General features: G+C 44.5%; 1 protein-coding gene across 2 annotated transcripts in view; it reads left to right on the forward strand.

Annotated features, from left to right (window-relative positions):
- Positions 1-18,396, forward strand: part of LOC122929443 (adhesion G protein-coupled receptor E3-like) — a 174,870-nt gene that overhangs the window by 85,718 nt on the left and 70,756 nt on the right. For both annotated transcript variants that reach the window (XM_044283007.1, XM_044283008.1), the window contains exon 7: positions 17,159-17,317. In XM_044283007.1, coding sequence (XP_044138942.1) covers positions 17,159-17,317 — 159 coding nt within the window. The remainder of the gene's footprint in view (positions 1-17,158; positions 17,318-18,396) is intronic.

Genomic DNA, 18,396 nt, shown 5'->3' on the forward strand with positions numbered 1-18,396 from the left:
GTCATTGTCCTGTTGAAAAATAAATTATGGTCCAACTAAACGCAAACCGGATGGAATAGCATGCCGCTGCAAGATGCTGTGGTACCCATGCTGGTTCAGTATGCCTTCAATTTTTAATAAATCCCCAACAGTGTCACCAGCAAAGCACCCCCACACATCACACCTCCTCCTCCATGCTTCACGGTGGGAACCAGGCATGTAGAGTCCATCCGTTCCCCTTTTCTGCATTGCACAAAGACACGGTGGTTGGAACCAAAGATCTCAAATTTAGACTCAGACCAAGGCACAGATTTCCACTGGTCTAATGTCCATTCCTTGTGTTCTTTAGCCCAAACAAGTTTCTTCTGCTTGTTGCCTGTCCTTAGCAGTGGTTTCCTAGCAGATATTCTACCATGAAGGCCTGATTCACACAGTCTCCTCTTAACAGTTGTTCTAGAGATGTGTCTGCTGCTAGAACTCTGTGTGGCATTGACCTGGTCTCTAATCTGAGCTGCTGTTAACCTGCGATTTCTGAGACTAGTGACTCGGATGAACTTATCCTCCGCAGCAGAGGTGACTCTTGGTCTTCCTTTCTTGGGGCGGTCCGCATGTGAGCCAGTTTCTTTGTAGCGCTTGATGGTTTTTGTGACTGCACTTGGGGACACTTTCAACGTTTTCCCAATTTTTCGGACTGACTGACCTTAATTTCTTAAAGTAATGATGGCCACTTGTTTTTCTTTACTTAGCTGCTTTTTTCTTGCCATAATACAAATTCTAACAGTCTATTCAGTAGGATTATCAGCTGTGTATCCACCTGACTTCTCCACAATTCAACTGATGGTCCCAACCCCATTTATAAGGAAAGAAATACCACTTATTAAACCTGACAGGGCACACCTGTGAAGTGAAAACCATTTCAGGTGACTACCTCTTAAAGTTCATCAAGAGAATGCCAAGAGTGTGCAAAGCAGTAATCAAAGCAAAAGGTGGCTACTTTGAAGAACCTACAATATGACATATTTTCAGTTGTTTCACACTTTTTTGTTATGTATATAATTCCACATGTGTTAATTCATAGTTTTGATGCCTTCAGTGTGAATCTACAATTTTCATAGTCATGAAAATAAAGAAAACTCTTTGAATGAGAAGGTGTGTCCAAACTTTTGGTCTGTACTGTATTTCGGTCGAAGAACAAAATTTATTCAGCGTTCAGCGCTGCAGTTATATGTGGTAAAATCTTTATTGACGTATTTTATTCAGCGTTCAGCGCTGTAGTTATATGCGGTAAAATCTTTATTGATGTATTTTGGTCGAAGAACAAAATTAATTCAGCGTTCAGCGCTGCAGTTATATGTGGTAAAATCTTTATTAATGTATTTCGGTTAAAAAACTAATTTTATTCAGCGTTCAGGAATACTATTATATGTGGTAAGATCTTTATTGAAGTATTTCGGTTGAAAAAAAAAATTATTCAGAGGTTAGCGCTGCAGTTATATGTGGTAAAACCTTTTGGGACGTATTTCGGTCGAAAAACTAAATTTATCCAGCGTTTAGCGCTGCAGTTATATGTGGTAAAATCTTTATTGACGTATTTTGGGTGAAAAACAAAATTTATTCAGCGTTCAGTGCTGCAGTTATATGTACTAAAATCTTTAGTGACATATTTCGGTTGAAAAACTAATTTTATTCAGCGTTCAGCACTGCAGTTATGTGGTAAAATCTTTATTGATGTATTTTATTCAGCATTCAGCGCTGTAGTTATATGCGATAAAATCTTTAGTGACGTATTTCAGTCGAAAAACTAAATTTATTCAGCCTTTACTGTTGCCGTTATATATGTGAAAAAGTCTTTATTGACGTATTTTGGTGGAAAAACAAAATGTATTCAGTGTTCAGCGCTGTCGTTATAAGCGGTAAAATATTTAGTGACGTATTTAGGTTGAAAAACTAAATTTATTCAGTATTTAGCGCTGTAGTTATGTGGGGTAAAATCTCCATGATGTCTCTATGATAAATCTGCAGCGTGGGGCCCCTTGTGGCTTCTACACACTTTCAAAATACTCCTTCAGCGGGGCGAATAGATTCCAGATGACCGGGACGCTCCATGACCTTCCCAGGAGCTGCTGTCGGGAGCAGCGTTTCATTTCTGAGAAATCCGTATAGTGAGGGGAAAATACGAAGACACTCTCCATATCCGAGCACCATAGGATGTCCTCCTTCCCATCCATGATGACTGGGAACTTGTGAGGTTTTCCCTGACGAAGAGACCAGGGGCTGGTAGTTATGGTTTCAATCTTGATGTACTTCGCGACTATTCCGGGCTCCAAGCTATCTTGAAGCTTTGTCTTCTCATTGTCTGTAGCTACTAGAGGCTTGTTCATGCCAGGCAGGTTCCCCCAGATGTATCTGGCTCGATGAGCAGCCGAGACCGCACTTGCATTAATCTTGACAGGATTCATCTCCAGGTGGAGAAAAATTGTTTTTGGGAATGCTTTCTCCATCGCAACCACATCATTAAATAAACAGAAGACTGGCAGATTCTCTCCTGTCTTAGGCAACACTCTGTGCCCTCCTCATGCTGCTGCCACCTCCGCAATCTCTTATCGTCGTGCCACTCTGCGGCCTCCTCATGCTGCTACCACCTCTGCAATTTCTCATTGTCGTGCCACTCTGTGGCCTCCTCATGCTGCTGCCACCTCCACACTATGTCACCTCGCCAGCTCCATACTCTGTCATTGTGCCACTCTGTGGCCTCCTCATGCTGCCGCTACCTCCAGACTCTGTCATTGTGCCACTTTGTGGCCTCCTCATGCTGCCGCCACCTCCAGACTCTGTCATTGTGCCACTCGGTGGCCTTCTCCTGATGCTGCTACTGCTGCTGCCACCACCTCCAAACTCTGTCATTGTGCCACTCGGTGGCTTCCTGATACTGCTGCCACCTACACACTCGGTCATTGTGCCACTCTGTAACCTCCTCATACTGCTGCCACCTCCACACTCTGTCATTGTGCCACTCGGTGGCCTCCTCATACCTCCACCACCTCCAGACCCTGTCATTGGGCCACTCTGTGGTCTCCTCATGCTGTTCCCACCCTCCTCACTTCATGACTGGGCCACTATTTTGCCTTTCGGCCTCGCTGACATCATCATTTGTTTAAACCTTCTTTTGATCTGTTAGAAGGAAGGAAATATGAGACACACAACAGATCCTGTCTGTGTAGCAGCTGTAAGGCCTGGCTTATGATTTGGTAGCCAAATGCAGGAATGGGTAAAAAAAAAAAAACAGAAGACATGGAAATATTCCAATCACGTATCATCTGTTTTAGATCCACTCCTGGTTTTTTTTAGTATTAGAAATACTGATGGATTATTGAGCAAATGCTGACCGGGTGAAGGCGTATGCTCCACAGACAGGATCCGTTTTTTGTGGGTTATTGCTCTGATGAATCAGAGGAAGGGCAAATTAATCAGTGACGTCAACATAAATTACTGCTGACACCCTCTCCACTCTGTTGGGGGGGCTCTAATTGTATAAGCATTAAATAGAACAGGTTCTGTAGACATCTATGTGAAATTAGCTGCCGACGGTGTAAAAGAAGTGCGCTTCTCCTTGACGCTAACATCGACCTGTAAGGCTGAGTTCATACTTGAGTTATTTAATCAGTTTTGGCCCCGTGACTACCCAAATAAGTGAAGTGTGCAGTGATTCTAAGAGTGACATCTGTCATCTGCATGTCATACTGACTCACAGCATTATTTCACTACCACAGCACACTCCCTATGCTTGTTACTGCAAGGGACAGTGTTCTACACCCCTATAAAGGCTCTCTGCAGCCCGGAAATAGCCGTTTTTAACGTGATTCGCGTAAATAAATTCGGATCGAAGAGAATCTTTTCGGAAAATTCTGCGAACCGGCCAAATCGAATTTTTGCAAATATTCGCTCGTCTCTAGTTTAGTATATAAAATAATAATGCTTGGACTATGTCTGTATGTGGGTAAGTAACTGGCTAAATGATACAAAACAGAGGGTGGTTATTAATGGTACACACTCAGATTGGGTCACTGTCACTAGTGGAGTACCTCAGGGGTCAGTACTGGGCCCTATTCTCTTCAATATATTTATTAATGATCTTGTAGAAGGCTTGCATAGTAAAATATAAATTTTTCCAGATGACACTAAACTGTGTAAAGTAATACTACAGAAGACAGTATACTGTGTATATATACTACAGAGGACAGTATACTATATATATATATATATATATATATATATATATACAGGGAGTGCAGAATTATTAGGCAAGTTGTATTTTTGAGGATTAATTTTATTATTGAACAACAACCATGTTCTCAATGAACCCAAAAATCTCATTAATATCAAAGCTGAATATTTTTGGAAGTAGTTTTTAGTTTGTTTTTAGTTTTAGCTATTTTAGGGGGATATCTGTGTGTGCAGGTGACTATTACTGTGCATAATTATCAGGCAACTTAACAAAAAACAAATATATACCATTTCAATTATTTATTTTTACCAGTGAAACCAATATAACATCTCAACATTCACAAATATACATTTCTGACATTCAAAAACAAAACAAAAACAAACCAGTGACCAATATAGCCACCTTTCTTTGCAAGGATACTCAAAAGCCTGCCATCCATGGATTCTGTCAGTGTTTTGATCTGTTCACCATCAACATTGCGTGCAGCAGCAACCACAGCCTCCCAGACACTGTTCAGAGAGGTGGACTGTTTTCCCTCCTTGTAAATCTCACATTTGATGATGGACCACAGGTTCTCAATGGGGTTCAGATCAGGTGAACAAGGAGGCCATGTCATTAGATTTTCTTCTTTTATACCCTTTCTTGCCAGCCACGCTGTGGAGTACTTGGACGCTTGTGATGGAGCATTGTCCTGCATGAAAATCATGTTTTTCTTGAAGGATGCAGACTTCTTCCTGTACCACTGCTTGAAGAAGGTGTCTTCCAGAAACTGGCAGTAGGACTGGGAGTTGAGCTTGACTCCATCCTCAACCCGAAAAGGCCCCACAAGCTCATCTTTGATCATACCAGCCCAAACCAGTACTCCACCTCCACCTTGCTGGCATCAGAGTCGGACTGGAGCTCTCTGCCCTTTACCAATCCAGCCACAGGCCCATCCATCTGGCCCATCAAGACTCACTCTCATTTCATCAGTCCATAAAACCTTAGAAAAATCAGTCTTGAGATATTTCTTGGCCCAGTCTTGACGTTTCAGCTTGTGTGTCTTGTTCAGTGGTGGTCGTCTTTCAGCCTTTCTTACCTTGGCCATGTCTCTGAGTATTGCACACCTTGTGCTTTTGGGCACTCCAGTGATGTTGCAGCTCTGAAATATGGCCAAACTGGTGGCAAGTGGCATCTTGGCAGCTGCACGCTTGACTTTTCTCAGTTCATGGGCAGTTATTTTGCGCCTTGGTTTTTCCACACGCTTCTTGCGACCCTGTTGACTATTTTGAATGAAACGCTTGATTGTTCGATGATCACGCTTCAGAAGCTTTGCAATTTTAAGAGTGCTGCATCCCTCTGCAAGATATCTCACTATTTTTGACTTTTCTGAGCCTGTCAAGTCCTTCTTTTGACCCATTTTGCCAAAGGAAAGGAAGTTGCCTAATAATTATGCACACCTGATATAGGGTGTTGATGTCATTAGACCACACCCCTTCTCATTACAGAGATGCACATCACCTAATATGCTTAATTGGTAGTAGGCTTTCGAGCCTATACAGCTTGGAGTAAGACAACATGCATAAAGAGGATGATGTGGTCAAAATACTCATTTGCCTAATAATTCTGCACTCCCTGTATATATATATATACTACAGAGGACAGTATACTGTATATATACTACAGAGGACAGTATACTGTGTATATATACTACAGAGGACAGTATAATATATATATATATATATATATATATATAAATATATATATATATATATATATATATGTATATATATATATATATATATATATATATGTATATATATATATATATATATATACCGTATTTTTCGCTTTATAAGACGCACCTGGTGACAAGACACACCCCAGATTTTAGAGGAGAAAAATAAGTAAAAAAATATTTTTCATCATACCTCATAACAGATCCTCAGATCAGACCCCCATAAATATCAGGACATCACATCAGACCCCCCCATATCAGCCCTCCATGTCAGAACCCAACAGACCTCAGAACAGCCCTTTTCTTTCAGACCCCCATCCGACCTTAGATCAGACCTTTTCTTTTAGACCCCTATCAGACCTTAGATCAGCCCCTTTCTTTTAGACCCCCATCAGACCTCAGATCAGCCCTTTTCTTTCAGACCCCCATCAGACAAAAATAAAAAACTTCCTTACCTCTCCTGCCCCGCGGCTCCGCTACGGGTCCGGCACAACACTCCCCTGTCTTCTCCGGCCCGCGCTGCACTGTCACCTGACTGCGTGCAGCGTCAGGTCAAAGTGTGCGCACTACGTCCTGACGCTGTACAGGGTCAGAACAGTGGAGCACTGGCCCTAACAAGAAGACCAGGGAGGGTGAGTATCGGAAGCGCTTGCAGCGCTTCTTCCCCACTCCCGGCACCTAATACATACTAGTAAGACGCTTCCATAATGGAGGCGCTCACTAGTATTTACTTTTACCCCTACTTTTGGGGGAAAAAAGGGCATCTTATAAAGCGAAAAATACGGTATATAGATATAGAGAAAAAATAAAAAATAAAAAGCAGCACTTCTTTGATGCCAGGTGCAAATCCCCAACTGTTTCTAGGACATGGAACGATAAATGTAAAGCAAAAAAAGTAAGGCAGCACTCCGGTCTTCTGGTGAATAGGTGAATACTTTATTACACCCAACAGCACTGCAGCATTTCAGCTCTCTCAATGGAGCCTTTGTCAAGCTAGTGATAATAGTGCTCCAACACATTCAAATATAGCTGAGGACATAAGTGTTTCATAATTGGCAATAAACATATTAACATGATTACAAGGTGAATACATGATTATAAATCGAGTTCTGTATCATTAAAAATATAAAAACAACAAGTGCTTACAGCGACGACAGTGACATATTAATACATTATCTCAATTCCATATTACTGTGCATATACTATAATTACATATTATTATTAGTTCATTATTAATTAATCAATCAGGTGCTCCTGTGTAAAATATGTGATTAAAAAGGACAACCCCAACATGATCAAATCCATGTGCCCTGCCAAATCCATGTGTCCCATGATGTGTATTGCGCATGCGCCGGCAAGCGTCACGCTACCGCGAGAGTCCTCCATGTCTCGCGCATGCGCACAGCACTTACAACTTTCCTTCTCCCTGCTAAACAGTGCGCACGCGCCGGTACGGATCCTGCCGACGCAGGAATTCACGTACCACGCGCCTGGATTTGCCACACTAGACATGCCCCGTCCTGTGCGGCAAATCCTACTGCGCATGACTACAGGTCAGGCTGTCATATTCATGCATGGGACGAAAACTGAAAGGTTGTGGTGACGAATAAAGCAATAAGAGTAAAGAGTAAAGGGCTTCCCTGTAGTGTGTATAAGCCCTTTACTCTTATTTAGTAATCAGCTGGAGGTGCCTTATTTGATTTCGACGAAATTTGTGAATATTCGCTAGAATATTTGTCTCATATTCGTCTAAATCGAATATTCGTCATTATTCTAGTTATTGCGATTAATATATGCGATTTAAATAATCGCGTATTGCGATTTTAACTTAAGGCAACTTTCCTATTGGTTTGATATCTAGAATTAGCGAAGATGACGAATATGACGAATGTATTCGTCATCTTCCTCGAAACGAAGATAACAAAATATTCTCCATCTTCGTTTTAGATCCATATTCATCAACTTCGCTAATTCTAGCAATCAAATAGGAAAGTTGACTAGAGACAGCTAAGTTTTTAATTCGCTATGTGATAATATTACTTAGCTTTTTTTTATAAATAGAATAATTATAATAATTATCAAGTATTATAAATATTCTATTTATTTTAAAAAAAAGCTAAGTAATATAATCGCATAGCGAATTAAACACAGCTGTCTCTATAGTCAACTTTCCTATTTGATTGCTAGAATTAGCGAAGTTGACGAATATGGAGCTAAAACGAAGATGGAGAATATTTCGTTATCTTTGTTTTGACTAGGGATGAGCGAACTCGAACTGTATAGTTCGGGTTCGTACCGAATTTTGGGGTGTCCGTGACACGGACCCGAACCCGGACATTTTCGTAAAAGTCCGGGTTCGGGTTCGGTGTTCGTCGCTTTCTTGGCGCTTTTTGAAAGGCTGCAAAGCAGCCAATCAACAAGCGTCATGCTACTTGCCCCAAGAGGCCGTCACAGCCATGCCTACTATTGGCATGGCTGTGATTGGCCAGAGCACCATGTGACCCAGCCTCTATTTAAGCTGGAGTCACATAGCGCCGCCCGTCACTCTGCTCTGATTAGCGTAGGGAGAGGTTGCAGCTGCGACAGTAGGGCGAGATTAGGCAGATTAACTCCTCCAAAAGACTTGATTATTGATCGATCTGCAGCTGTGCATCATTGAGCTGCTGAAATTCAATTGCTCACTGTTTTTAGGCTGCCCAGACCGTTTGTCAGTCACTTTTTTCTGGGGTGATCGGCGGCCATTTTGTGTCTTGTGCGGTGCTGCGACCAAGTGCATCCAAGCTGCGACCAAGTGCATTTAACCCTCAATGGTGTGGTTGTTTTTTGGCTAAAGCCTACATCAGGGTGAAGCTGTCACACCAAGTGCATTTAACCAGCAATAGTCTGTTTATTTTTTGGCCATATACTACATCAGGGGCAAGCTGCGCCTGTCACCAAGTGCATTTAACCCTCAATGGTGTGGTTGTTTTTTGGCTAAAGCCTATATCAGGGTGAAGCTGTCACACCAAGTGCATTTCACCAGCAATAGTCTGTTAATTTTTTGGCCATATACTAAATCAGGGGCAAGCTGCGCCCGACACCAAGTGCATTTAACCCTCAGTAGTGTGGTTGGTCAAGCTGTCACACCAAGTGCATTTAACCAGCAATAGTCTGTTCATTTTTTGGCCATATACTACATCAGGGGCAAGCTGCGCCCGTCACCAAGTGCATTTAACCCTCAGTAGTGTGGTTGGTCAAGCTGTCACACCAAGTGCATTTAACCAGCAATAGTCTGTTCATTTTTTGGCCATATACTACATCAGGGGCAAGCTGCGCCCGTCACCAAGTGCATTTAACCCTCAGTAGTGTGGTTGGTCAAGCTGTCACACCAAGTGCATTTAACCAGCAATAGTGTGGTTATTTTTTGGCCATATCCCAGTCTAATTCTGTCACTAAATCCATACCGGTCACCCAGCGCCTAAATACTAGGCCTCAAATTTATATCCCGCTAAATCTGTCGTTACCGCTGTACTGTTGTGGCTGGGCAAGTTATTTAGTGTCCATTAAAGCACATTTTTTGTTCAGGGTTGAAATACAATTCCCAAATTAGCAATTTCATAATTTAGTGGTTTCTGCTATATCAGAGCTATTTGAAATCTATCCCTAAAAGGGTATATAATATTCAAGGTGCACATAGGGTCATTCAGAATAACTTCACACACACGCTACTGTGCATTTCCAAGTCTAATTCTGTCAGTAAATCCATACCGGTCACCCAGCGCCTAAATACTAGGCCTCAAATTTATATCCCGCTAAATCTCTCGTTACCGCTGTCCTGTTGTGGATGGGCAAGTTATTTAGTGTCCGTCAAAGCACATTTTTTGTTCTGGGTTGAAATACAATTCCCAATTTAGCAATTTCATAATTTAGTGGTTTCTGCTATATCAGAGCTATTTGAAATCTATCCCTAAAAGGGTATATAATATTCAAGGTGCACATAGGGTCATTCAGAATAACTTCACACACACGCTACTGTGCATTTCCAAGTCTAATTCTGTTAGTAAATCCATACCGGTCACCCAGCGCCTAAATACTAGGCCTCAAATTTATATCCCGCTAAATCTGTCGTTACCGCTGTCCTGTTGTGGATGGGCAAGTTTTTTAGTGTCCGTCAAAGCACATTTTTTGTTCTGGGTTGAAATACAATTCCCAATTTAGCAATTTCATAATTTAGTGGTTTCTGCTATATCAGAGCTATTTGAAATCTATCCCTAAAAGGGTATATAATATTCAAGGTGCACATAGGGTCATTCAGAATAACTTCACACACACGCTACTGTGCATTTCCAAGTCTAATTCTGTCACTAAATCCATACCGGTCACCCAGCGCCTAAATACTAGGCCTCAAATTTATATTCAGCTGAATTTGAATACAATACATTGGGCCAAATAATATTTTTGTTGTTGTGGTGAACCATAACAATGAGGAAAACATCTAGTAAGGGACGCGGACGTGGACATGGTCGTGGTGGTGTTAGTGGACCCTCTGGTGCTGGGAGAGGACGTGGCCGTTCTGCCACATCCACACGTCCTATTGTACCAACTACCTCAGGTCCCAGTAGCCGCCAGAATTTACAGCGATATATGGTGGGGCCCAATGCCGTTCTAAGGATGGTAAGGCCTGAGCAGGTACAGGCATTAGTCAATTGGGTGGCCGACAGTGGATCCAGCACGTTCACATTATCTCCCACCCAGTCTTCTGCAGAAAGCGCACAGATGGCGCCTGAAAACCAACCCCATCAGTCTGTCACATCACCCCCATGCATACCAGGGAAACTGTCTCAGCCTCAAGTTATGCAGCAGTCTCTTATGCTGTTTGAAGACTCTGCTGGCAGGGTTTCCCAAGGGCATCCACCTAGCCCTTCCCCAGCGGTAAAAGACATAGACTGCACTGACGCACAACCACTTATGTTTCCTGATGATGAGGACATGGGAATACCACCTCAGCATGTCTCTGATGATGACGAAACACAGGTGCCAACTGCTGTGTCTTTCTGCAGTGTGCAGACTGAACAGGAGGTCAGGGATCAAGACTGGGTGGAAGACGATGCAGCGGACGATGAGGTCCTAGACCCCACATGGAATGAAGGTCGTGCCACTGACTTTCACAGTTCGGAGGAAGAGGCAGTGGTGAGACCGAGCCAACATCGTAGCAAAAGAGGGAGCAGTGGGCAAAAGCAGAACACCCGCCGCCAAGAGACTCCGCCTGCTACTGACCGCCGCCATCTGGGACCGAGCACCCCAAAGGCAGCTTCAAGGAGTTCCCTGGCATGGCACTTCTTCAAACAATGTGCTGACGACAAGACCCGAGTGGTTTGCACGCTGTGCCATCAGAGCCTGAAGCGAGGCATTAACGTTCTGAACCTGAGCACAACCTGCATGACCAGGCACCTGCATGCAAAGCATGAACTGCAGTGGAGTAAACACCTTAAAACCAAGGAAGTCACTCAGGCTCCCCCTGCTACCTCTTCTGCTGCTGCCGCCTCGGCCTCTTCTGCTGCTGCCGCCTCGGCCTCTTCCTCCGCCTCTGGAGGAACGTTGGCACCTGCCGCCCAGCAAACAGGGGATGTACCACCAACACCACCACCACCTCCGTCACCAAGCGTCTCAACCATGTCACACGCCAGCGTTCAGCTCTCCATCTCACAAACATTTGAGAGAAAGCGTAAATTCCCACCTAGCCACCCTCGATCCCTGGCCCTGAATGCCAGCATTTCTAAACTACTGGCCTATGAAATGCTGTCATTTAGGCTGGTGGACACAGACAGCTTCAAACAGCTCATGTCGCTTGCTGTCCCACAGTATGTTGTTCCCAGCCGGCACTACTTCTCCAAGAGAGCCTTGCCTTCCCTGCACAACCAAGTATCCGATAAAATCAAGTGTGCACTGCGCAACGCCATCTGTGGCAAGGTCCACCTAACCACAGATATGTGGACCAGTAAGCACGGCCAGGGACGCTATATCTCCCTAACTGCACACTGGGTAAATGTAGTGGCAGCTGGGCCCCAGGCGGAGAGCTGTTTGGCGCACGTCCTTCCGCCGCCAAGGATCGCAGGGCAACATTCTTTGCCTCCTGTTGCCACCTCCTCCTTCTCGGCTTCCTCCTCCTCTTCTTCCACCTGCTCATCCAGTCAGCCACACACCTTCACCACCAACTTCAGCACAGCCCGGGGTAAACGTCAGCAGGCCATTCTGAAACTCATATGTTTGGGGGACAGGCCCCACACCGCACAGGAGTTGTGGCGGGGTATAGAACAACAGACCGACGAGTGGTTGCTGCCGGTGAGCCTCAAGCCCGGCCTGGTGGTGTGTGATAATGGGCGAAATCTCGTTGCAGCTCTGGGAATAGCCAATTTGACGCACATCCCTTGCTTGGCGCATGTGCTGAATTTGGTGGTGCAGAAGTTCATTCACAACTACCCCGACATGTCAGAGCTGCTGCATAAAGTGCGGGCCGTCTGTTCGCGCTTCCGGCGTTCACATCCTGCTGCTGCTCGCCTGTCTGCGCTACAGCGTAACTTCGGCCTTCCCGCTCACCGCCTCATATGCGACGTGCCCACCAGGTGGAACTCCACCTTGCACATGCTGGACAGACTGTGCGAGCAGCAGCAGGCCATAGTGGAGTTTCAGCTGCAGCACGCACGGGTCAGTCGCACTACAGAACAGCACCACTTCACCACCAATGACTGTGCCTCCATGCGAGACCTGTGTGCCCTGTTGCGCTGTTTCGAGTACTCCACCAACATGGCCAGTGGCGATGACGCCGTTATCAGCGTTACAATACCACTTCTATGTCTCCTTGAGAAAACACTTAGGGCGATGATGGAAGAGGAGGTGGCCCAGGAGGAGGAGGAGGAGGAGGAAGAGGGGTCATTTTTAGCACTTTCAGGCCAGTCTCTTCGAAGTGACTCAGAGGGAGGTTTTTGGCAACAGCAGAGGCCAGGTACAAATGTGGCCAGCCAGGGCCCACTACTGGAGGACGAGGAGGACGAGGATGAGGAGGAGGTGGAGGAGGATGAGGATGAAGCATGGTCACAGCGGGGTGGCACCCAACGCAGCTCGGGCCCATCACTGGTGCGTGGCTGGGGGGAAAGGCAGGACGATGACGATACGCCTCCCACAGAGGACAGCTTGTCCTTACCCCTGGGCAGCCTGGCACACATGAGCGACTACATGCTGCAGTGCCTGCGCAACGACAGCAGAGTTGCCCACATTTTAACCTGTGAGGACTACTGGGTTGCCACCCTGCTGGATCCACGCTACAAAGACAATGTGCCCACCTTACTTCCTGCACTGGAGCGTGATAGGAAGATGCGCGAGTAGAAGCGCACGTTGGTAGACGCGCTACTGAGAGCATTCCCAAATGTCACAGGGGAACAAGTGGAAGCCCAAGGCCAAGGCAGAGGAGGAGCAAGAGGTCGCCAAGGCAGCTGTGTCACGGCCAGCTCCTCTGAGGGCAGGGTTAGCATGGCAGAGATGTGGAAAAGTTTTGTCAACACGCCACAGCTAACTGCACCACCACCTGATACGCAACGTGTTAGCAGGAGGCAACATTTCACTAACATGGTGGAACAGTACGTGTGCACACCCCTCCACGTACTGACTGATGGTTCGGCCCCATTCAACTTCTGGGTCTCTAAATTGTCCACGTGGCCAGAGCTAGCCTTTTATGCCTTGGAGGTGCTGGCCTGCCCGGCGGCCAGCGTTTTGTCTGAACGTGTATTCAGCACGGCAGGGGGCGTCATTACAGACAAACGCAGCCGCCTGTCTACAGCCAATGTGGACAAGCTGACGTTCATAGAAATGAACCAGGCATGGATCCCACAGGATCTGTCCGTCCCTTGTCCAGATTAGACATTAACTACCTCCCCTTAACCATATATTATTGGACTCCAGAGCACTTCCTCATTTCAATCCTATTTTTATTTTCATTTTACCATTATATTGCGAGGCTACCCAAAGTTGAATGAACCTCTCCTCTGTCTGGGTGCCAGGGCCTAAATATATGCCAATGGACTGTTCCAATGTTGGGTGACGTGAAGCCTGATTCTCTGCTATGACATGCAGACTAATTCTCTGCTGACATGAAGCCAGATCCTCTGTTACGGGACCTCTCTCCTCTGCCTGGGTGCTGGGCCTAAATATCTGACAATGGACTGTTGCAGTGGTGGCTGACGTGAAGCCTGATTCTCTGCTATGACATGCAGACTGATTCTCTGCTGACATGAAGCCAGATTGTCTGTTACGGGACCTCTCTCCTCTGCCTGGGTGCTGGGCCTAAATTTATGAAAATGGACTCTTACAGTGGTGGGTGACGTGAAGCCTGATTCTCTGCTATGATATGAAGACTGATTCTCTGCTGACATGAAGCCAGATCCTCTGTTACGGGACCTCTCTCCTCTGCCTGGGTGCTGGGCCTAAATATCTGACAATGGACTGTTGCAGTGGTGGCTGACGTGAAACCTGATTCTCTGCTATGACATGCAGACTAATTCTCTGCTGACATGAAGCCAGATTCTCTGTTACGGGACCTCTCTCCTCTGCCTGGGTGCTGGGCCTAAATTTATGAAAATGGACTGTTGCAGTGGTGGGTGATGTGAAGCCTGATTCTCTGCTATGATATGAAGACTGATTCTCTGCTGACATGAAGCCAGATCCTCTGTTACGGCACCTCTCTCCTCTGCCTGGGTGCTGGGCCTAAATATCTGACAATGGACTGTTGCATTGGTGGCTGACGTGAAGCCTGATTCTCTGCTATGACATGCAGACTAATTCTCTGCTGACATGAAGCCAGATTGTCTGTTATGGGACCTCTCTCCTCTGCCTGGGTGCTGGGCCTAAATTTATGAAAATGGACTGTTGCAGTGGTGGGTGACGTGAAGCCTGATTCTCTGCTATGATATGAAGACTGATTCTCTGCTGACATGAAGCCAGATCCTCTGTTACGGGACCTCTCTCCTCTGCCTGGGTGCTGGGCCTAAATATCTGACAATGGACTGTTGCATTGGTGGCTGACGTGAAGCCTGATTCTCTGCTATGACATGCAGACTAATTCTCTGCTGACATGAAGCCAGATTGTCTGTTACGGGACCTCTCTCCTCTGCCTGGGTGCTGGGCCTAAATTTATGAAAATGGACTGTTGCAGTGGTGGGTGACGTGAAGCCTGATTCTCTGCTATGACATGAAGACTGATTCTCTGCTGACATGAAGCCAGATTCTCTGTTACGGGACCTCTCTCCTCTGCCTGGGTGCCGGGGCCTAAATATCTGAGAATGGACTGTTCCAGTGGTGGGTGACGGGAAGCCAGATTCTCTGCTATGGGACCTCTCTCCAATTGATTTTGGTTAATTTTTATTTATTTAATTTTTATTTTAATTCATTTCCCTGTCCACATTTGTTTGCAGGGGATTTACCTACATTTTGCTGCCTTTTGCAGCCCTCTAGCCCTTTCCTGGGCTGTTTTACAGCCGTTTTAGTGCCGAAAAGTTCGGGTCCCCATTGACTTCAATGGGGTTCGGGTTCGGGACGAAGTTCGGATCGGGTTCGGATCCCGAACCCGAACATCTTCGGGAAGTTCGGCCGAACTTCTCGAACCCGAACATCCAGGTGTTCGCTCAACTCTAGTTTTGAGGAATATGACGAATACATTCGTCATATTCGTAGGTTATGGAATATAGCAGTGCTAAGTTGAAATCACCATGCGATTAATATAACTTGAAGTAATCGCATCGCGATTTCAACTTAGCACTGCTATATTCCATATTCATTAACTTTGTTAATTCTAGCAAGCGGACCCATTAGAAACCCAGCTCTAAGTTGAAATCGCAATGCGATTACTTCAAGTTATATTAATCGCATTGCGATTTCAACTTAATTCTCACATCCGACAATACATTCTAGTATGGAGGCATTCCCATGGTGATGGGGATGCTCCATGAGCACGGAAGTCGGCAGAAGCGGCAACAGGCACTGACTGGAGCAGCCAGGAAGCCAGGAATCCTCAGAACAGGTAAGAACTACTTTTGGGAAGTGGGAAAGAAAAAAATATAACAATAAAAAATAAAAAAACAAATATTCGAAATAACGAATTTATAGCGCTATATTCGAAATATTCGCAAATTAGCGAAGTGCCGATATTCGCAAAAAAAAATCGCTATTCGAATATTCGCGCTCAATACTACTCCTATTGCTTTATTCGTCACAAGTGCTGCCTTACTTTTTCTGCTATATATATATATAGATATATATATACATACTACAGAGGACAGTATACTGTATGTATATATTACAGAGGACAGTATACCGCTACAGATGGATCTGGATAGATTGGAGACTTGGGCAGAGAAGTGGCAGAGGAGGTTTAACACTGACAAATGTAAGGTTTGCACATGGGAAGGAATAATGCAAGTCACTCGTACATATTAAATGGTAAAACACTTGGTAACACTGACATGGAAAAGGACTTAGGAATTTTAGTGAACAGCAAACTAAGCTGTAGAAGCCAATGTCAGGCAGCTGCTGCCAAGGCCTATACGATAATGGGTTGCATCAAAAGGTACATAAATGTACGTGAAGAAAACATAGTCCTGCCACTTTACGAGAATCCCTTGTCCTGCCTGGTGCCATGACCACTGTGAATGGAGAGGTGGCCTTGCATTTGTGGATACACCTGTGGATACTCCATACATTTCTAAAAGATTATAATACCCATTTACATATAGAATGAAGAATCTTTTTGGGGATATAATGAAATATTCAATAGTCTGGCAGACTTCAGGAATCCTATAGAAGTAATTGGAGACAGCCATATGTGCATGTCTATTCCACCATTCACAGAAGCCTGAAAAATGCCAAAAATGGCAATAATGAGCTGAGGCTCAGCTGATATTTGACATTTCTTTCCATTTTATCGTCTCTCTACCCGCTTCACAAGAGTCATACCCCTGGTCCCCAAAGGCAAGATGGCTCCTTTCTGCCACTTCCTCCAAACCAGCCATACACACATGCAGTAAGGCACTACCATACCATGCTGCTAATCATGAGCTTAGCATTACAGTATTGGATATTTCATCTGTAAGGTTAAAAGCAAAGCTAAATTTCATTTATATCATTATATTTTTATATGTTTTACATTTTTAATGTTCATTTATTCCTGTAGGTGTCCATTTCACTTAAGTCTCTTCTACTTCTCTTTTCAGATATACACGAGTGCGTTGTTGGCAACCATGTCTGTGGATATAATGCTTTATGTAAAAACACGAGGGGTGGTTATCACTGTACTTGTAGTGCAGGCTACCAGAATGGAAATCAAACCGCCTTCTGCCCTTCCAAAGATAGAACGCAGAATGAGTGTACAGGTAAATGAAAAGCAGCAAACTCAATAAAGCTTTATAAGAAATATACCATATGCTTGACAAAATTCTGAAAAAAAAAACTTCCCGGGACACTTCGGAGTAAAAGGAGACATTTTGTTCAGCAAGTTTCTTGCTCTTAGGGGGGCTATTGGGTAATTAACATTGTTATACCTAGTGCAGAACAGCAAGACGTGATACAGGACACAAAGATGTTCTCTTCTGTACTCTCTGAAAGATTGCAAAGGATAAAATCCACATCTAACAACAGGGGCTAGGGATGGTTACATGTTTAAAACCACTACCTTGGTGCAGGAAAGCCAGAGAGTTACAAGTATGGTTGTTTGCTTAACATCCAACTCTTTGCTTACTGCTCCTCTACTGCTCCAGGTGCCACACTGCATCTTGACAACTTCTAGCACCAGGACATAGTGTGCAGCGGTGCATGCAGTGTCCTGGCAATGTGTGGTGGCACTCAATGCAGAAGAGAGGAATTTGAAAATGTTCTTCCTCTGGCCTAAAGTGTTAATATAGAGATCTAGTCTGAAGTCTTAATTATTTAGAAGTCTGATCTGGAGTTTGGATTAATCGATGGGTCTGGTGTGGGGTTTGATTAATTTAGGGTTCTGGTCTGGGGTCTGATTAATTTATGCTTCTGGTCTGGCGTCTGATTAATTTAGAGGTCTGGTCTGGGGTCTGAATAATTAAGACTTCTAGTCTATGGTCTGATTAATTTAGACGTCTGGTCAAGAGTCTTAATTATTTAAAAGTTTGATCTAGAGTCTGGATTAATTGATGGGTCTGGTATGGGGTTTTATTAATTTAGGGTTCTTGTGTGTTGCCTGATTAATTTAGAGCTCTGGTCTGGGGTCTGATTAATTTAGGGTTCTGGTCTGGGGTCTGATTAATTTAGGGTTCTGATCTAGGGTCTGATTCATTTAGAGGTCTGGTCATGAGTCTTAATTATTTAAAAGTCTGATCTTGAGTCTGGATTACTCGATGGGTCTGGTGTGGGGTTTGATTAATTTAGCGATCTGTTCTGGGATCTGATTAATTTAGGGTTCTAGTCTAGAGTCTAGGTAATT

This window comes from Bufo gargarizans, chromosome 2 (genome assembly GCF_014858855.1).
Source record: "Bufo gargarizans isolate SCDJY-AF-19 chromosome 2, ASM1485885v1, whole genome shotgun sequence".
NCBI lineage: Eukaryota > Metazoa > Chordata > Amphibia > Anura > Bufonidae > Bufo > Bufo gargarizans.